We start from the raw sequence: 20,760 nt of genomic DNA, 5'->3' as shown, positions 1-20,760 counted from the left end.
CCACCCCTACCCCCACGCATGCCCAAAGCGTGCAAAGCAGACGGGGGGTGGGGGGGAGGCGGGAAACGAAGCGCCCCAACTCCACGACCCCCGGGGACGCGAACGCCAGAAGCCCGCATTTGGGCGCGCGGGTGCGTGACCGGCCGAGACACCTCGAGATGCCCCCCGGGGTGAGAACCACAAATAAATGCACGGTGGGGGCGGGGAGGGGGCCGAGTCCGGGGCCACGGCCACGCCGGGCGAGCGGCTCCTCGGACGCCAGCGGGGGTCAGGCTCCCGAGCGGCCTTCCCGGGCGCCGTCCGGGGTGGGGGTGGAGGTGGGGGTGTTCCGCGGCAGTCGGGGGTGCAGCGGGGAGGCCGGCCCCTGAGCTGGGGCGGCAGCACCCGCAACCTGGCGCACCTGGTGCATCCGCAGCGGGAGGAGGCCCAGGCTCCGACCCCGCGCGCCACGGGCCCGCGCCGGCTCCTCCATCCCCCGTCCCTACCTCCCTGGGGACCCAGAGGTGACAGAAGCGGAACCCCGGGCCACTCACCATCGTTCTCGTCGCTGTGCCGCCGCCGCGACATGCCGCCGGGCCCGGCACGGCCGGGAGGAGACGCGGGGCGCGGCGCGGGAACCGTCGGGCGGGTGGGCGGGCGCGCAGGCGCAGTGGCTCCGCACGGCGCGGCCGCCGCGGGAGGCTCAGGCCGGGACGCTCAGTCCGCGCCGCACGCCCCGGGTGCTCGGGCCTCCTCTCCTCCTCCGCTTCCGCCCTCTCGCTTCTCCCGCCAGTCGTGCCAAGTCCTTCCGGGGGCCGCGCCGCCTCTTCGGCAAGGCCGGAGCTGGCGAGCCCGGCGACCGCACGCCGCACCTGGGAGGCGGGGAGCAGGACGCTCTAGGCCTCACTTCCGCCCGCGCCTCTCGATGGTTTTTTTTTTCCTTTTCCCGGCGGTCCTTTCGCTTTGCGCGCCGCCGAGACTTCCGGGGGTGAGGGGTCGTGCCCCGCCTTCCCGGCTCCGAGCACGGTCGCTCCCGCCTGCGGGGGCCGTCGGATGCAGGAGGGGAGAGCGACCCGCGGCACAGGTTCGCACGGGAGTAGCGGGTCAGCCCGCGGTGCAGAGGCCTCACGCACCGGCGACCCGGGCAGGTGCACCCCCCCAGCCCCTCACCAGGCCCCCCGGCCCGCAGCCTGGCTCGCTCCTATTAGGTAGGGGGTCATCCTGGGGGGACCCCTTTTCCTTCCTTCCACCCTCCTCCAAGGCCCGGGCGACCCAAGGATCTTCCCGCCGCCGCTTCGGGAATAAACCCAGCAGCCGGCCTCCAAAGATTGCTCTTGGGGGCCGGAGCGATAGCACAGCGCGGAGGGTGTTTGCCTGGCACGCAGCTGACCCAGGTTCGATCCCGGGCATCCCTTGTGGTCCCCAAGCACCGCCAGGAGTCATTCCTGAGTGCAGAGTCAGGAACAGTCCCTGAGCATCACCGGGTGTGGCCCAAAAAGGAAAAAAGACTTGGCCTTGGAAGTCACGGTTAACTGGATCCTCTCGGTCAATACACTCCAGTCACTCAGCCACTCAAGAAGTCAGGCTGGTGGGGCCAGAGAGACAGCACAGGGACACAGGCATCTGCCTTGCAGCTGACCCCGATTCCGTCCCCTGCACCATGTACTCCCTACCCCATCTCCCACCAGGAATCAACACTGAGCCCCGCAGGATATGCACACCCTCCAAAATTAAAGCTCTCCCCACCCCCAAATCCAGGTTTGTTCTCACTTTGGGAAACTGAGAGATGGCCAGCTGGAACGTTTGCTTTGCCGCCCAGAGTTTTTGATTATTTTTCTTTGGGGGTGTAGGGAAGGAGGTCATAATAAGCTCAGAGCTTACTCCTGGATCAGGGGTCACCGTGGTGGGCTCAGGGAACTATATGGGATGCTTGAAATGGAACCCTGGCTTGGCTTCGTGCAAGGCAAGTGCCCTACCTGCTGTGCTATGGCGCTGCCCAGCATGCCAGAGTTCAGTTATCCTGCACCTCTGAGTGGTTTCCCTCCACCCACCCACCTTTTCCCCCTCACCCCCCACCTCCCCCCACCAAATATGCACACACACACAAATTTTATACTGTTTGCCTTAAAGTCTCAACATGTAAATCTGCTCCTGACGTTAAGATCTCAGCTCAAACCTTAAATCCTTGGTGTGGCCTTGTGGCTACCCAGTCACCTTTTCATTACTTTATAAATTTCAACAGGTTTTTTCTTTACACTTAGCTCCTCTTGTGTGCCAAGCAGGGTTCTAGGTGCTCAAGATGCAGAAGTGAACTCATTCCTGACCCTTTCAGGAATGAGTAGCCACAGTCTGGCCCTGGATAGGACAAGGGGGCGGGGAGTACATGATTTTTCTTTATTAGTTTTAAATTTAACTTAAATTTGTGTGTGTGTTTTTTGGGGGGGGAGGAGGGACACCCACACTCAGCAGTGCTCAGGGCTTGTCCCTCAGGGATCACTTCGGCAGTACTTGGGGGTGGGAGTGGGGGAGAACCACCAGACCATAATGTTATTAAACAGAAATGCTGATGTCTCTGTTCTTTCGGCCCTAAAGTGTGTGCCCCACACTTTACAGATGCTCATGAGTCCCTGCCTAAAATCAGCCAAGGAGTACTGTCACCAGCCTTTTATAAATGAGGGAGTTTAGTATCTTTTGATGGTGCTGCAGAATTTAAAGGCCTTGCTTCTCCAAGCAAGTCGCCGGTAACAGGAGCTTTATAAAAGAAAGGGTTGAGGCCTGTTGGGTTTTGTGTGTCCTGGTGGTGAGGTTTGACCACAGTAGCAATTTGTATATTTCTTACAGCTACTTAAGCTGGGATGAGTTAGTCATTTCCTCCAGGTAGGGCCCTAGACAGCCCTAGCACAGTGTACTGGGGAGAAGTGTTTATAACTGAAGGTACTGGCACATGGTAGGGTTTATTTTAACCGTACCTGGTACTTTTCTGGTATTCTGCAATTTTTTCTGCACTAACCCCTGATTCTGGCATCTGTTCAAGCACTGTGCTTCCCCGGGTTTGTTTATTCATTTTATGTTTGGGGGCCTGAGAATATCCTGCCTGCATATATGCCTGACTGGGAACACCTCTAAAGGTGATTAGAGGCTGTCCCAAAAGCCTCCATCCCTCTCGGAGAGCCTGGCAAGCTACCGAGAGTATCCTGCCCGCATGGCAGAGCCTGGCAAGCTACCCATGGTGTACTCGATATGCCAAAAACAGTAACAATGATGGTCCTCATTCGCCTGACCCTGAAAGAGCCCCCAATATGCCATCGGACTAAACTAGCACGTGACAGGGATGAATGGAGACATTACTGGTGCCTGCTCAAGCAAATCGATGAACAATGGGCTGATAGTGATAGTGATAGTGACGTTTGGGGGCCATATAGGGTGTCAGGAATTGAACCTGGGTTGGTCTTCTGCACGGAAAGCACCCTGCCCACTGTACTATCTAGCCCTGTGTTTTAAAGAGCTCTGCCTTGCCTCATTGCGACTTCTTGACCTGCTTATTAGTCTGAACAGCACTTTTTACCATCTGATTTTGTTTGTTGTTTGGGCCACACTTGGTGGTGTTCAGGGTTTATTACTGGGTCTGCATTCAGGCATCACTTCTGGCAGGACTGGGGGAACCATATAGGATGATGGGGATCAAACCCAGTTTGGCCGTGTACAAGGCAAACTCCCTGCCTTCTATACTATCGTGCTGGCCGCTACAATCTGACTTTTCTTTAAAAATTAGTTTATTCGTGTTTCCTCTGTCCCCACCAGAATGTAAATTCTAAGAAACCAGAGATTCTTTCCCTTGCTCTCTCCCTGGGGTGTAGAATAGTGTAGAGTTAGGCGCTCGGTGCCTATGTTTGAATGAATAAGAGATGGTTCTTTGGGTTCAGGCTCATTTGCAGGGTAAGTTAGCTGTAGTTTTATCTGAAATAGGAACCAAAGATTTCCCCTCTTGTTTCTCCTTGCTTACTTCCAGGGTGAAAATTACCTAAGAGCAGCCTGCCAACCAGACCGATGCCTTCTCCCACTTCATCAGATGACCCGGAGGCCTGTGCTTTGAGATTTTCAGGCCTGGATTTAAAAGACACAGATCCTGTTGATCCCACTAGCTGTCTTAAAGCAGAATTAGATGTTCATTTGAAGAAGAAATACTCATATGCAAAGAAAAAGGTAAAAGTGGTGTTGGGGATCTTGGGTGTATACTTTATTCAGGTGCATTTAGAAGCAGTGGGTGAGGCTGTGCTGAGGGAGTTGTGGGCTAGTGACACAGCAGGTGGGCAGTGCTCCTCATACAGTTGAGTTGGGCTGTTAACTGACCTTTATTCAGAGACTGGGCACCCTAGAGAATGGGTGGCACATGATGGAATGCATGAGGACAGTTGAGAGGAACCCAGCGTCTCGTTAATAACCTGAACTTAATCATAGGAACATACGGCTGCAAATCAGATGGAGACACATGATAATACATCGTTTAAAATTGCCTTGGTCTAGGGGCTGGAGAGTAGGTGAAATGGAGTGGGCACTTGCCTTGCAAGTGGCTGACCCTGCACCCGGTATGGTCCACCAGGACCCGCCAAGAGTGATTCCTGAGCTCATAGTCAGGAGTAAACTCTGACAACTGCCAGGTGTACCCCAAAACAGCAAAACCCATCAAATTGCCTTGGTTGTGATTTTTTTTTTTAATTTATTTATTTTTTGCTTTGTGGGTCAGACCCGGTGATGCACAGAGGTTACTCCTGGCTCTGCACTCAGGGATTATTCCTGGCGGTGCTCAGGGGACCATATGGGATGCTGGGAATGGAACCTGGGTTGGCCGCTTGCAAGGCAAAAGCCCTACCTGCTGTGCTATTGTTCCACTGTTGGTTGTGACTTTAGGGAATAATGATTAAGCACTCCAGATTGAAGATTTATGAACATGGCAACCTTAGATAGTGACCATCTAGTGACCTTAGATAGAGTGGAGCTATCTGAACTCTTTGGGATTACTGGAGAAGTAGGAATGGAATCCCTATGGGAATTTTCTATATAATCTTGGCAAACTTGAAATGCTCATAGAATAATTTTTTTAATTATAATATTTTTATGGGCTGGAGCGATAGCACAGCGGGTAGGGCGTTTGCCTTGCACGCAGACAACATGGCCGACCCCAGTTCGATTCCTCCGCCCCTCTCGGAGAGCCCGGCAAGCTGCCGAGAGTATCTCTCCCGCACGGCAAAGCCTGGCAAGCTACCCGTGATGTATTTGATATGCCAAACACAGTAACAACAAAGTCTCACAATGGAGACATTACTGGGCCTGCTCAAGAAAATCGATGAACAATGGGAGGACAGTGACAGATAATTTTTTTTTATACTACTAGGTGACGATAATTTTTTTTAAAATATTTTTTAAAAATCATTTCATTTCATTTCATTTCATCATCCTGTTATTCGTTGATTGCCTCGAGCAGGCCCCAGTAACGTCTCTTTCATCCTAGCCCTGAGATTATATTCAAGGCTATTTAGGAGAATGAGACCCATCATTGTTACTGGTATTTGGCATATTTGGTACGCCACGGGGAGTTTGCCAGACTCTGCCCTGTGGGCAGGCTACATTCGATAGCCTGCAAGTTTGTCCAAAGTAGGAATAAGACAATAAGATGTTATAAAAAAAAAGTTCTGTTAAGATGTCGCGGCCGCGCGGTTCCGGGATCTGGATTTTATAGTCTCTGAGTCTTGGCCGCTGATGGGATTACACGGCGCCAGGGGGCTAGGTGGTGGGTGTGACCCCCGCCTACTGGAATTTGGAGGATCTGGGTGGAAGATGCTCGACTCCAATTCGAGTAGGCTTGGAGGTCTCGGCCCCGGAACCCGCGTGGCTTTGTCCCTCTGCCAGTACCTTCATGTGTGCGGAGAGTGGTCTATAAAATCCAGATCCCGGACGAGAACAGTGCAGTCTCTGCCCCCGCGCCTGGGTGTTCCTTCCCGGAGTCCCTTGGAGGGGAGCGGGTTGAGCTTTCCTCCCCGCCCCGACCAGGGCTACGGCAGCCGAAGACCTCCAGGACCAGCCACCACCATGCTGAGACCACTCTCCGCACACATGAAGGTACTGGCAGAGGGACAAAGCCACGCGGGTTCCGGGGCCGAGACCTCCAAGCCTACTCGAATTGGAGTCGAGCATCTTCCACCCAGATCCTCCAAATTCCAGTAGGCGGGGGTCACACCCACCACCTGGCCCCCTGGCGCCGTGTAATCCCATCAGCGGCCAAGACTCAGAGACTATAAAATCCAGATCCCGGACGAGAACAGTGCAGTCTCTGCCCCCGCGCCTGGGTGTTCCTTCCCGGAGTCCCTTGGAGGGGAGCGGGTTGAGCTTTCCTCCCCGCCCCGACCAGGGCTATGGCAGCCGAAGACCTCCAGGACCAGCCACCAAAAATCATATTTTAAAAAACTATAATTTTTGCGATGAGAGTAGAGGGGCAATAGATGGGATGATCTCATTAACCCTAACCTTTTTTTTAACTTTTTTTTTTTTTTTTGGCTTTTTGGGTCATACCTAGCAATACTCGGGTTACTCCTGGCTCTGCACTCAGAAATTACTCCTAGTGCACTGGGGTACCATATAGGACGCTGGAGATAGAACATAGGTTGGCTGTGTGCGAGGCAAATGCTTTACTCACTGTGCTGTCATCCTGGTCTCTTAACTCATTATTGAGGCACCATGATCTACAAAGTCATTCATGATTGAGTTTCAGACACACAATGTACCAACACTGGCTCCTAAAGTGTTGTCCATTTTCTTCCACCAATGTTCCCAGTTTCCCTTCTACCCACCAGTTTGCTTTTACACCAGGCTTTCTCCCCCTGCCCTCCTTTTAGGAACTGTGGTTTATAATAATGTTACTGGTGGGGTTTCATGCATAACACTTGACCACCTTCCAAGCACCACCTGCCACTCCAGATTTCATTAGCCCTAAACTCGGTTACCTAAGTGTGACAAGTTGGAAATGTGATTGCAGGCTTTTGCCCTTTTCGTCAAAACCAAAGAGATTCTGGCGCCTCCTGGATGTCACAAGAAGTGTTGGAAGTGTTGTCAGCAGCTATTCACCATCCAGTCCAGCTTCCACAGACATGTAGCTACACAACATGCTGCCGAGATTTGCTGCCAGACTGCTGCTATTCTTCAGCAACTGGCGGGGACTTCATGTACCGCAGAGCACCTTAAGTCTGAAGACAGAAGAAGCCCTCTAAAAGAGGACCTTTCTCGTACCCAAGAAGTATCTGCCTGGCTCCCTGATATAAGTCGCTTTAGCCCTGATGAGCTGATGAGGTAAGAAAGAAATTCATCCTGTGTTTCTTGGCTTTGTTTTAAAGATGTTTTTCAGCAATGAGGTACCCATCCTTCAAACCTTCAAAATGGCCGTCTCTTTTTTTTTTTTTTTCTTTTTGGGTCACACCTGCACAGAAGTTACTCCTGGCTCTGTACTCAGGAATTACTCCTGGCAGTGCTCGGGGGACCATATGGGATGCTGGAATCGAACCTGTGTCAGCCACGTGTAAGGCAAATGCCCTACCCGCTGTGCTATCACTCCAGCCCCGAAGAGCATTAATGGTTTGAGTTTTTGTTTGTTTTTTTGCTTTTTGGGTCACACCCAGCAATGCACAGGGGTTATTCCTGCCTTTGCACTCAGGAATTACTCCTGGTGGTGCTCAGGGATTGTGGGAATAGAACAGGTTGCAGGTTGGCCGTGTGCAAGGCAGACGCCCATTCTGCTATTCTGTCGCTCCAGCCCTCAAAATGGCAGTCTCTTTAAGGCACAGATTTCCCCTCCGGCCTGACCTAGACTGAGAAACATCCTGTGTTGGGTAGAAGACTGTCAGTGTCCAGTAGCACATGCCCACACTGCTACCCACATTCATTAGGTTTATTTCCCCAGCACTGCTGGACATCTACCCCAGGGCCATGCTGTAGGGTGAGCCATCTCCTGCTGAGGCACATCCTGAACCTCTAGGTTTTTTGGAAGCCATCCTGTTCCCTGTCTTTTCTAGGAAAAGAGAATATTAGTTTAAGAGGGAAGTGGGACGATCAGAGAAGTTGATGCTTCCTCTACCCTGGATAATTTCAGAACTTAAAAAAATAGTTACCAGGACTAGAATGATAGTTCAGAAGGTAGGGCATTTCCTGGGTTTGTTCCCTGGCACCCTGTATGGTCCCCCAAGCCCTCCAGGAGTGATCCCTGAGCATAGAGCCAGGAATAAGCCTTGACCAAAAAAATAGTTATCACATGTGGCTCTCTGGATATGTTTTAGAAAGAGAGTTCATTTTTAGAACTTGTACTTCAGATTGTAGATTTAGATTTTGCCTTCAAAAACCTCATCAAATCTTGATACTCCAGAATTCTAGAGCCTAACGTCTTAGACTGTGAGCCCATATACCTGTCATTTAACTTTTTTTTTTTTTTTGCTTTTTGGGTCACACCTAGCAATGCACAGGGGTTACTCCTGGCTCTGCACTCAGGTGTAACTCCTGGCAGTGCTCAGGGGACCATATGGGATGCTGGGATTTGAACCTGGGTCGACCGTGTGCAAGGCAAACGCCCTACCCGCTGTGCTATCTCTCCAGCCCCTCATGTAACTTTTTAAAAACTAGTCCTTAAATAAATTTTCTTTGTGATTTTGGGGATATACCTGACAGTGCTTTTGATCTCTCCTGGCTCTGTGTTTGGGTTTGCTCCCTGCAGTTCATGGGGCACATGTGGTATATGGGATTGAACCACAGCTGCACACAACGCAGGCACCTTAACTCCTGTGCTGTCTCTGTGGCCCTAAAGTAAAACTTTCTGGTGTTTTATCAGTCAGTGTTTGTATATCTGTCTTATACAGGTGGCATAAAAATTGCTCAGGCAAAAGAGGGTTATGAATTGAAAGCGATTAAGAAGCCCAGTTCTAGAGGCAGGTTTCTGATGTTAAGCAATTCCTGAACTACTTGGTCAAGGAAGAAGTGTTCAACTTTAGTCAGGAGCATGTTAGTCAGGAGTATTCGGTACCAAATTTCCCTTGTTTCTGTGAAAGGAAAGGAGTAAGAATTGGACTCAGATTTGAACTAGACACTAAGATACCTTGCATCTTTGGTTCCTTGCCTCTACAATTGGAATAATAATGCCTGTTCTGCCTGCTTTCACAGTTCAAATGACACTAATGCATATTTGTGGAGTCTTAAGTTGCTATACAAAAATGTAGTCCCGTCAGTTTTCATGGTTCTGCACTTCAGGAATTTGCTTTCTAGTTTTATAAAAGGATCCATGAAACATTTAGCAGATGACTTGAGGCAGACTATGTAATTATCGGTTATGCAGATAATACTAGGTTACGAGAATTTGGAGAAAAGAAAATAGACTCTTAAATCGAGAATAACGATTTGGAAGAGTCTAAGCCTGACACACATGAAGATACTGAAGAGAAAGTCTTAGAGTGCACAAAACCTCCATTATCAGCTGCTGCAGCATTACCTGTAATACTAAGCAGGATGCCAGGTATTGAAAAGAGGTACTAAAGACAGATATGTTGGGAAGCAGTAAACTTAAATATAAGACTGTTCCCTGAGCCTTTGAGATAGCTAAGGGACTGTCACGTAACTCTCAGAAAGAGAACTACTGCCGTCTGTAATATTTCTTAAGCATGGAATGTCTCAAGAGAGCTTTGGAATACACTTTGCGAAATGCAGGTGTTTTGTAGGGCATTTGCCTTGCACGCGGCTGGCCCGGCAGAGCCAGGTTCGATTCCTCCGCCCCTCTCGGAGAGCCCTGCAAGCTACCGAGAATATCTCGCCTGCACAGCAAAACCTGGCAAGCTACCCGTGACATATTCACTATGCCAAACACAGTAACAACAAGTCTCACGATGGAGACGTTACTGGGCCCACTCGAGCAAATCGATGAACAACGGAAGGACTGTGCTACTGACCGTGCTTTAAAAATCAGTTCCCTGACTGTAAAGAAGAGGAGATCAGGGATCCCAAATGATTCGAGACTTGCCCAGGTCCTACCATTGGTTATTTTAAGACCTTACAAGGCAGAGTCCCAGTGTCCGGAAGCAGGTGTTCAAGGTTTCTGACTTTGACTTTGTAACTGTCTCAGCTGGCAAGAGTTGACTGTACAGTGGAGATGAATGCCTTCTCTTCTGGGTATGATCATGGAAAAGTGAAATATTTTTATTTATACGTGAGAGATTCAAAAATAGATGCCACCTCACGTCAGAGTGAACACCAGAATGGCCTCCTATTTCTAGCTCTCCTATAAAATGCCTGTCTCCTGGCTATTAGAAATGAGAAAATCCCCAGAAACACCCTTCCCACAAGGTCTGGTATTTAGTGCAGGCAAACGGAGGTGGGATGTGTGTTCTCCTGCAGGAGAATAATAGGTGGAACAAAGGCAGGCACACATTCTCTGCTCAGCATTCCCTCTGACACTGCCTTCATGAACCGTGGTTACTTTCTGCCAGTCTCTCGAACACTATTTCCCTGTGGTTTTCTTTTTACAGTGGCCAGGACAGTAATGAAGGAGAGGTGCTGCTTTATTACTGCTACCGTGACCTGGAGGATCCCCACTGGATCTATGCCTGGCAGACAGCTCTGTGTCAGCACCTACATCTCACAGGCAAAGTAACACCTTCTCCCACACCCCATCCTTCACTGGGTCATCGTACCTTCGGCTCAAAAAAAAAAAGTCATTCACGGGGTCTTAGGAGTGAGCAAGATTCTGCTCGGCATTTAAGTAAAATACTAAACTGCTCTGAACTTAGGGTTATGTATGCTATTTCAACAATTAAGTCTGGAGGGATTTCTACCAAAAGCCACTGGGTTCCAAGACTCATTTGTATGCCTCTAGGATCATAGCCGTTAAGGAGCTCAATAAGTAGCTGGAGGAGCCGTTTGTGGGCGGCGACTCGGGGTCTTGTTGGGGTGGGAGGGAAGGGCCAGTTCCACCCTCCATCCCATGAGGCGCCATGTGTCTCGAAGTGACCTGATTTCTATGAGCTTCTATTTTCTGTATTGTCAGACAGGGCCTGGGTGACACTATCCCGGGTGTGATGCAAATCTCCCATTTCAGGAGATGTTCAGTAAATGCTAACTCTTGCTCCTCACCTCAGAAGTATAGGGTCTTCCTAGCACAGAGCCAGTTTGAAGGTTTGCACTAAGGAATTTTAGGGATTGCAGTGTCGTTCATGAGTTTGAAGGTCCCTTTGTCCCTGCTCTGGAAGGTTGAGATGTGCTTTTTTTCACTTCGGTTCTGGGATTGAAGTAGCAAATGTGTCTATGAGCCTACTAAAGACAGGCATAATGAAATATCTATCTCTTCAGATCTGCCAAAGTCAGAAACAATTTCAGGGTAGATTTCCTGGCCTCTTGTAGTGATTCAATTCTGTTATTTTATGTATTCCTTAAAAATAAGCTGGTGGAAGATACCGTAGGTTGTAAAGCAGAGAAACCACATCCTCTCTGCTCCTTTTCCATTCCCAGAATAGGCTTCCCTAGAGTGCAGTTCACTTTCTTAGGGACCCTGGACATTGGCACCCAATCATGAAATCCTGGCTTGCCACCACAAGGAAGTTGGCATTGCTTATGAAACGTATCCCATTTCCACCCGTGCCCTGAGTCAGGGTACACACAACAAAGTCTATTCTCTGGGTCTGGAAATTAAAAGGGCAGGTTTTACATTTTTTCCCCAAGTATTATGCAGTGGTAGATGTCATTATTATATACTTGGTGGTAAGAGTATATACCCTTGAATCAAATGACCTCTTTTCAGAATTAAATCACCATAGTTCTACACAGAAAGTTGTACTTTCTCTCTAGAGAAAAGTACAACTTTTCTGTTGAGAACTCAGGCCTCTTTCAGATTAATCTATCCAAAGGATCTTCTTATATCCGAGCAGCTAGCTGTGCAGGGTGCTTTAAGCAGAGAACCTTTGTTTTATTTTATTTTATTTTTGCTTTTTGGGTCACACCCAGCGATGCTCAGGGGTTACTCCTGGCTCATGGACTGAGGCATTTCTCCTGGCAGTGCTCAGGAGATGGGATGCTGGGAATCGAACCTGGGTTGGCCACGTGCAAGGCAAACGCCCTACCCGCTGTGCTGTCGCTCCAGCCCCTAAGCAGAGAACCTTCCAGAGTCTAAACCTCAGCCAACGATGCTTCTCAAAGGGAATCCTGGGTTTGAGATGAACATGTACACATTAACTTGTTCCACAGAAACAGACTGAGAGGCGCCTGTGTAACAGGTCCTCATGTGCAAACTGACACATAGCAGGACAAGTTCCACCCAGAGCTTGTACTCCATGCTGGGCTGCCCAGTGGGCTTTCCTCAACACATTCTTTGCATCTCTGTGCTCTCGGACATGACCATGCGCAGTTGTTTTTCTCACTGTTGATTCTCTCTTATCTTCCTTATGTGGTTAAAAAAAAATGGAGGTTCATAGAAGTAGGTAAGTGGCAAGAAGGTGGCAAAGATGAATCTTGATTCCAGATTTTCTGACCCAGTTTTAGGTGAAGCTCAAATGCCACTTTGCAGACGCTTCATCGCTTCATTCCATTCTCTTGCCCTGCACGCACCGAGTACTTCATTTTAGAGAGCCATAGACCATTTTAGGAAACGCAGTATGTTTGTGCGGTGACACAGTGCTGCCTCCATGGGGTCTTTGTGTTTACCTGTTTCACACACAAGAGCATGTTCTGGCCTGAGCAAGTTGAAACTAAGAGCTGGCTACATTCTCTTTGTCTTGTTGTCTCGTGTCTCAGGTTCGAATTGGTACAGAAGGAATCAATGGAACCGTAGGTGGAAGCAAACTAGCCACCAGGCTCTACATGGAAGCCATGCTTTCCTTCCCGCTGTTTAAGGATTATCTGTGTCAGGACGATTTTAAGGTAAGAGAATTGGAAGTAAAGTGGGCTTAGAGCTCACTTCTTCTGCCCCTGTCCTCTGTCCTTGCTAGGCCGTGTAGAGGAGCTTGCTAGGGAAAATTAGCAGCTCTGAATAGACCTCTCTCCCGTCCCCATGGACGAGGGTCAGTACAGAAGGAGCGTGCTCATTCCTGTTCTTCCACTGGCATCTCAGGCAGTCAGGGATCTGCTCAGTCCACTGTCACCCTCAGTCTCCATTAGGGAATAAGGATGTTCCAGCTCACACGGTCTGAACTCTCGAACTGAGTGTGTCCCCTCACTTGAGAGAGACCTGCCTCCTCCCGGGGCTCGCCATGCTTGGCTTGGAGTGAAGACAAGCACTTAATAGGGGAGTAATATAAAGCTGTTCTCACAGCTGAGCCACTTGGTCTGTGTGTCACTGTGAGAAAGACAAGGTGGTGGGAGAGACTGCTGTAGCCAGTGCTGGTGAGGATGGGAGAAGGGCCGGGGTCCAAACCAAAGCCGGACTTAACTTATGTGCTGAAAGGGCCTCAAAGCGTTTTAGATTTATAGTTAATGTGCTTACAGCTAGAGAAATATTTTAAAAGCCAGACAGTATGGCTAGTAGGGAGCTTGCCGTGTCTGTAGCTGACTCAGGTTTGATCTCTAGCATCCTGTGGGTATGCTCCCCCAAGCACCACCAGAAGTAATCCCTGAGCATTGCTGCGAGTTGTTGCCCCCAAACAAAAATATGCCTAACGTTTTTGAGCATGGGAGGTGTTAATGTCGAATTATTTGCCACATGCCAGAAAGTCCTTTCTCATGTCAAAAAAATTACTCCCAATTTGAGGTCTCGAGATTAGCTAATTGCATTATTACAAAACAGATGTAATACTTACATTTGGTGGCTTGCCTCATATCTGGAGGCAAGAGAAGATGACTGTATGCTACCTTGTTTTTTATTGGCCAGACCAGCAAAGGAGGAGCTTGCTGTTTTCCAGAATTGCGTGTTGGTGTGTTTGAGGAAATTGTGCCCCTGGGGATTCATCCCAATGAGATCTCCTACAAGAAGCCTGGTATGCTTGCTTTTAAAAGAGAACGTTTGCCTTTCTTAATAGGAACAGAACAATCTGTAGACAAACGGGAAAGTTAGACAATGATTCGTAAGAATTGTGATGAAGCCTCTCTTTCAAATAGCTGGGCACGGCTAACACGCAATGCTCCCACACTTCTCTCTGGTGCTATGGTGACTGAAATTACATCTTTTTGACCTGTCTTCTTGATGGTTTGGCAAGACTTCGTTTTCTTTTCCCAAAGATAGCAATTTGAGAGGTGTGTAATTACTGCTTGCAAGTCATTCATCAGCTGAAAAGACACACAAGCATACCGCTGCAGGAAGAATGTGGCTTCCAGGGCCAAAGAAGTCTGACGTGCACCAGAGTATTCTCATCCTTCCCTTTCTCGAGGTTATTAAGAACGATTCAAGTCATTTGGTGGTGTTTTTCAAATTGATTTTCACTTTAATTTCTGGTTTATTTTTAGGAATCCATTTATCCCCAGGTGAATTTCATAAAGAAGTAGAAAAGTTTTTGTCTCAGGAAAATCAGGAACAAAGTGATACTATTCTCTTGGATTGCAGAAACTTCTATGAAAGCAAAATAGTAAGTAAGAATAGTACAGGGGTTAAGGCACTTGCCTGGCACAGAGCCAGTGCCATCTTGATCCCTGGCACCACATCAGATCCCTTGAATCCTGCCAGCAGTGATCCCTGAGCGCAGAGCTAGGAATAAGCCCTGTGCACTGCCAGGTATGATCCAGATTCCACCATGCCTCACAAAATAAAGAACTGAGTCAGTGAAATGTTCACTGTCCCTCTAGCTACATATTGGAAATGGCATACTCTCGGGGGGTGGGGGGTGGGGGGTTGGGGTGTGTGTGTGTGTACCCGTGCTCCCTCCCCCTCCCATGACCAAATTGCACAGTTCTCCTAATGCTTACCTTTTTGGACTCTGAACTCTGACTCTGGTGGAAAACTCCTAGAACACAGGAATCAGTGTATATGCCACAGTGTATTTCCCGTGCCTCCCCTTGCTGTGTCTAAGATCGTGTAAAGTCTCTGAGCAGCGTCTTCACTTTTCCTGAGAACTTTGAGGAGGTGTCCATGAGCCCATCAGCTTAGTTTCTAAGCTCCAGATTTTGAAATCGAAATATCAGAGTGCAGAATGGGAAGGGCAGCTAGCATATGGCCCTTGCAAGGGGAGACACAAAGAACCTTGGAGAGTACAGCAGTTAGGGCGCTTCCCTTGCACACGGTCATCCCGGGTTCCATCCCTGGCACCATATATGGTCCGAGTGACCCCTGAGCACAGAGACAGGAGTAAGGCCTGAGCATAGCTGGGTATGTCCCTTCGCTGTGGCCCCCTCTCCCCGCCCTCCCTCCCTCAATTTTCTTATTTCCTTAGTTACTGCCCGACATCTTTCCTTCTCTTTCTGCTGCTTCTGTATTGTAGGGGCGGTTCCGGGGCTGCCTAGCTCCAGACATCAGAAAATTCAGTTACTTCCCAAGCTACGTTGATAAAAATCTAGAACTTTTCAGAGAGAAGAGGGTGTTGATGTATTGCACTGGGGGCATCCGTTGTGAGCGGGGCTCAGCCTACCTCAAAGCCAAGGTAAGTCACACCCTTCCTTGGGCATGGGAGGCCTGGAGGTGAATGAAGAAAACCCCACTCGTGTGTGTGTGTGTGTGTGTGAGACGTGTGTGTATGTGTGTGTGTGTGTGTGTGTGTGTGTGTGTTGCCTCCCCGCCATTGTGGCCTGTCCTGCCCTAGCCAGGAGCTCACTCTCCCCCTGTAGAGTTTCCAGCCTAGAGTTTATAAGCATGAAATCTAAAGTTCTCAGATCTCAAGATGGGAAAAGCACTTAACGTTCTTAAGAAGCTCATCAGGTACAAAAGGGATAGATTAGTTAACGTCCCTCTTTTCCCTAATCCTTTACTTGACCTTGAGAAGAACAAATGTGGTAACATTCCGTGTCCCAACAGGTGTCTTCCTATATTTAGGGGACAGAAAAAAAAGAGCTGGGCTCTGGGGCTCTAGTGTGAAGGGAGGCGCTGGCTGCTGTCATCACCCGCCCAGCTGGTCCCAGGACCCCTCGGTCAGCAGTTCTCAGAGAGTCCTCTTCAGCATTCCTCCAGTCCTCAGCACACAGCCCTTGGAGGGGGGTGGGTGGGTGAGGGGGGCACTCTGTCTGGTCTCGGCCGGTCTCCGCACGTGTTCTGTGGCATTCACACAGGGCGTGTGCAAGGAAGTGTTCCAGCTCAAAGGCGGCATCCACAAGTATCTGGAAGAATTTCCGGATGGGTTTTACCGAGGGAAGCTGTTTGTTTTCGATGAGCGTTACGCCTTGTGCTACAACAGTGATGTAGTGTCAGGTAGGTCAGCCTGGGCCCAGCACTCTTGACCAGGTATCCTCAGTAGGTCACCATGTTGAGGTAGGTGAACCAGCCCTGGTCACTTACAGAGAAAAACCGGGAGAAGTGGCAGGGGCATGAAGACCTGTATTAGGAGCATTGGCTGTTTACTTGTTGGGCAAGTCCTTTAAAATGGGGGCAGTCTTGGGCTGGAAGGTTAGCACAGTGGGTAGACCGCTTGCCCAACGTGCTGCCCCTATGTGTTGGTTCCACATAGGGTCCCCCATGCACTGCAGCAGCCACAACCAAAAAAAAAAAAACTCACAATGCCACACATATTAAAAAAAAAATTTTTTTTGGTATTATTATATTGTGTTATTACAGAATTGGTTTCTGCTGTCCTTTCTGCATTTCAAAAAATAGTTGCCCTTAGTCTTCACCAGTCTGTGCCAGGCCAGTGGATAGCACAGAATGAAAGCAAGAACCCCTAGTTCCGAGGGCATATGACGTGGTGGTGGGTGTTCTGTAGTCTCAGAGGCGGGGAGCCACGGGGGTGGCGAGTACCGGGAGTGGGAGCCTGTGGCTGGCTCCCCGCCCTGTTGGGTGCACACTGGCATGCCATGCTGGGAGGGCGCGGTCGGGAGAGCATGGTAGGAATGACCCCCAGCTGGAAGTCATGGTGGGTCCTGGAGGCCCCGTTTGGAACAGGGAAGGGGACGTGGGTGCAGCCGTTTCCCATGAGACCCGTGATCAGGGACTGATTGGATCACGCAGTCAGTGAGTGTGAGTTTCCCTGTCCTCTCCTTTATTTGAGTGGTCTCACGTATGCCTCATTTCAAGCTCCTGCAGATTTTTTCAGGGGCTCGATGGAGCCTCAGTCCTAAACAAGTCACTGAGCAGACTGAAGGGGTTTCAGGGCGGAAGCGCTTCCAGAAACTGGGCACATGGGCTGCGTGGGAACCGGGAAGGAGGGAAAGCCCCCCACCCCCCCAAGCTAGTCGAGGCCGCGTTGTCCGCGGTGGCTGGACTTCATGGAGAAAACAGGTGGGGAGAGTAGATCATGTGCATAGCAGGACTGATTGCCTGCTGACTGCAGCCAGAAAGGCTCCAGGTGGGGAAGGGGCTGCCGGTAGCTGGCACCAAGTGTTCAGATAGCCCTGTCTCCCACTGATGGCAGTGACCTGCAGAGGCCGCCGCATGAGAGGGGCTAGCCGGCTTGAGAATTGTTACGGAAAGACATTCCCGCCAGTTTTCTGACATTCCCACTGGAATGGCTTTTGAATCCTTCCACACAGTCTCATCCCAGAAAAGTCCGGTGTGGGGCAGTTTGTCACTAGGTAACAGAGACTTGCTGTTTGGAAACCTCCCCCAGGCCCCAGAGGCTCCTGGAGAGTCGGATGGGTGAAGAGAGGTGTCTGGACCCCTGTGGGGCTGGGGGGGTGGGGAATTCCTAGGGGGTGCATGCACTGGAACATGTGTGTCGCTGACCACTCTGCTTTCTTGCCCAGAATGCTCCTACTGTGCAGCCCCGTGGGACCAGTACAAGCTCTGCTCAACGCCCCAGTGCCGCCAGCTTGTCCTGACCTGTCCCGCCTGCCAGGCGCAGGGGCGCACCGCCTGCTGTGGCAGGTGTCAAGACAAAGGGGACCAGCTCGCCTCCAAGCCAGCCTGGAGCACCTTTAAGGAGGAATGCGAGTGCACGGCCCGCCGGCCCCGCATTCCCAGTGAAGGGTGTCTGTCCCCGCCACAGCCCCCCTCGGGCCCGGAGCCCAGGTCTGGTGTGGGTGAGGAGGCAGGGTGCTGCCCAAAGGGGCCCCAGTGGCCTCCTGCCGGGCCCTCCCAGAGCTAGGCAGGAGATGGCCGCCAGCAAGAGAGACGAGTCAGCCCGAGACTAACAGGGCCCACCGCTCCCCAACTGTCCCCTGTCCTTCCCAGGGGTGTGGGAGTGGGCGTTGGGGGCTGGCCAGATACCTGAGACCACTGATGCCCGGAGAAATGGGGTGTTGTACGGGACCCCAAAGACGCTGAGGGCGACTGCCGCGAGCCGGGCACGTAGTGTGTATGCCTCTGCGGACCCATAGCAGCACCATGCTAGTGGTCGGCAATAAGGGGGTCTGGACTGTGTGCGACAAAAACCCGAGGCCATTGGCCTGGGCCATCTGCCCTTCTGCCTGGACTGCACGTGACAAAAGCATGAAGCAGTGGCCCGGGCCACTTGCCCATCTGCCGTCCAACCGCCACTCTGGCAGCAGCTCATCTGATGGAGCCCAAGGTCTGGAGGCGCGGCCTGCCTTCTTTGTACATCGTTCCACTTCCAGGAGAGATGTCCCGCCTTCCCCGGCAGCCCTGCTCCCTCTGAACCCTCCCCCCCCCCCCCCACCACGTACCTGCCCTCTCACCTCTGAAGACTTGGCCAGACCCCAGTGAGCTCAGGGATGTCGATGTTGGGGCAGATGTTGGGGCACTCGGTGTCCAAGAGGCCCCCAGAGACAAGGTGCACGCTCAGGCCCATTAGCACCGCCAGGGTAGTTTCCCAGCCCTCTCACCTACCGACACCTCGGCCACGCGGCCCTGTCACACAAGTTCCACAAAGCACACGCACGGCACACAGAGACCAACAGGTTTAATAGGATATTGCCGTTTCCAGTGATGCAGAATACAGCTGCAGTCGTGTTTCAAAGAGAAGCCGGTGGGGCTGGCCATCCCTGCAGCGTGGCGGCGTGCCTGGGCCCCGCCAACCCACTGCAGCGGTGAGGCCCCGGGACCACCTCTGCTTCCCCTGTACCTTCCCTGGCGTTACAGTTCAGTATGCAGAACTCCCCGTCTCCTTGGAAGCCTCCGCTCAGTGCCCTGCGACTCAGGCTGCTCAGCAGCGCTGGCCCGGCCTGGGTAAGATTCGCTGACTCGCTCACGAAAGGAACTCCCTAAGCAACAAAAAGGCTAGTTTAACTGGCACTGTGGTACATTAAAAGGCACAAGGGCGTTGTGGCTTAATATTTTCGCTAGATCTCCAGAGATGCACATGATGTTAAGAAAAAAAAAGACCAAAAAAAAAAAATAAAAATAAAAAAGGGCTGGCAGAAATACCAAAATTACCTTTCAGGATGGTGGACTTGGGGTGGTTTGGCCAGAATGATTTCCCGATTCTTGACTATCTGGGATTTCCTTCACCATTGGGTGTGCCAAAGCCTCGTGGATAGACCTGAGATCAGCAGTGACTTGTCTAGTGGGTGTTGGTGATGGTAGCTGGAGTCTGAGCACAGCAGGACAGAGCAGATATGCCCCTTCTGGCGCACTGCCTCTGACGGCCTCGTGCCCACTGCTGTGCAGGACAGACGGAACTGCAAGTATTTGGCTGCAGGTACTTGAACCCCTCATACAGATGGCTCTTGATAAAACTGACTCCAGAATATAATTGTAAATAAATAAAGAACACCACTCGGGGAGACCCATGAAATTTCACCACTGAATATTTCTGCAACTTTTCCTTATCCAGCAAACAATCTGGTGTGTGTGTGTGTGTGTGTGTGTGTGTGTGTGTGTGTGTGTGTGTGTGTTTCATTCCTATCAAGAATCTGTGGGTTAGTCTTTTTGTCTCAAGGGACAAAACTATTCTCGATCCAGCAATCGGCAATTTAGTCTCGGGTTTCTTTAGATTGGAGGAGTCTTGATCTGTTCAGAATGATTGTCTGTTCAGTTAGCTCAATGACTAAGGTCAGATTTGTAATAAAGAATTTTGTAATGCTGCTGAAGCATGTGGAGGAGTGTGCTGTTGATTCATAGGCTGGGCGACTGCACTGCATCTCAAACAGCACACAGCAAGCCCACTGAAGTACACCCTGGATTAAGTCACTGCTAGGGTACCATCGTCTTCAATAAGATCTGCCAGTGTGGGGGCTTCTTAGTTTTTAAATAATAACCAAACTAAACTTCTGTGACTAAAGAAAAACTTCACATTAACCATAGTTTATAAAATTCTCATCTACAACCACTAGTTAACCTAAAACCTTAGTGCATAAAGAACTGAACCACAGAAGGGGTTTGTGCCGACAGCGTGCCTTCTGGTTTCCACTGCAGAACGCAGGTCATCAGTAGAGCATGTCCAGTTCAAAGGCGTGGCCACCACCTCCAGACACTAGACACCACTCCGGCACTTGGGAAAGATGGGCCCATTCAAGTCTGCCAATCTCCTCTTCCTCACTGGGGAGGGAATGAGGGAGAAGATGTGAGTCCTGCCACTGTCCACCCATACCCTGCCTACTCACGGCAGCTCTGGGGAAGCCGCGCACAAACTTTAGTCAGAGCCTGACGTCTGTCATTCTTCGAGATTTAGCATTCACTGGGAAAGCCCGTGGTAGTTTGGACTCCTGTGAATCACTTCAAATGCCAACCAGAGGCTGTCCAGTCTACTTGCTTCAGTCCTGCTTTCCTTTGCATAGAGGCAAGCATTGAGCTCTACTCTG

The 20,760-nt window shown here is 50.5% G+C and overlaps 3 protein-coding genes across 3 annotated transcripts in view; 1 reads left to right on the top strand and 2 right to left on the bottom strand.

The window, feature by feature from the left end:
- The window catches only part of NCBP1 (nuclear cap binding protein subunit 1), a 40,502-nt gene extending 39,676 nt beyond the window's left edge, over window positions 1–826 (bottom strand). Inside the window, exon 1 of the mRNA XM_056117024.1 lies at window positions 534–826. Within this exon, the coding sequence (XP_055972999.1) occupies window positions 534–567 (34 nt within the window). The 5' untranslated portion in view covers window positions 568–826. The remainder of the gene's footprint in view (window positions 1–533) is intronic.
- A 648-nt stretch (window positions 827–1,474) lies between these two features.
- Window positions 1,475–18,146, top strand: TSTD2 (thiosulfate sulfurtransferase like domain containing 2). Its single transcript, XM_056117465.1, has 10 exons — window positions 1,475–1,524; window positions 3,989–4,182; window positions 7,010–7,320; window positions 10,530–10,650; window positions 12,787–12,912; window positions 13,859–13,964; window positions 14,431–14,549; window positions 15,399–15,557; window positions 16,180–16,318; window positions 17,806–18,146. The coding sequence occupies exons 2-10, from the start codon at window positions 4,027–4,029 to the stop codon at window positions 18,144–18,146; spliced, it is 1,578 nt and encodes a 525-aa protein (XP_055973440.1). The 5' UTR covers window positions 1,475–1,524; window positions 3,989–4,026.
- A 754-nt stretch (window positions 18,147–18,900) lies between these two features.
- TMOD1 (tropomodulin 1) overlaps window positions 18,901–20,760 on the bottom strand; it is a 62,219-nt gene continuing 60,359 nt past the window's right edge. Inside the window, exon 9 of the mRNA XM_056117105.1 lies at window positions 18,901–20,497. Within this exon, the coding sequence (XP_055973080.1) occupies window positions 20,433–20,497 (65 nt within the window). The 3' untranslated portion in view covers window positions 18,901–20,432. The remainder of the gene's footprint in view (window positions 20,498–20,760) is intronic.

Source organism: Sorex fumeus, unplaced genomic scaffold (assembly GCF_029834395.1).
Source record: "Sorex fumeus unplaced genomic scaffold, SorFum_2.1 ptg000034l, whole genome shotgun sequence".
NCBI lineage: Eukaryota > Metazoa > Chordata > Mammalia > Eulipotyphla > Soricidae > Sorex > Sorex fumeus.
Note: the sequence above shows the minus strand (reverse complement) of the source record. Positions and strands in the feature narration are given on the sequence as shown.

What these genes read in the sequence shown, in the direction of transcription:
- TSTD2 (XM_056117465.1), top strand. Translation starts at nt 4,027, where the DNA reads ATGCCTTCTCCCACTTCATCAGATGACCCGGAGGCCTGTGCTTTGAGA. An exon ending in ACTCATATGCAAAGAAAAAG is followed by an intron (nt 4,183 to 7,009) that starts GTAAAAGTGGTG and finishes ATGTGATTGCAG; the next exon opens with GCTTTTGCCCTTTTCGTCAA. An exon ending in CAACAGTGATGTAGTGTCAG is followed by an intron (nt 16,319 to 17,805) that starts GTAGGTCAGCCT and finishes TTTCTTGCCCAG; the next exon opens with AATGCTCCTACTGTGCAGCC.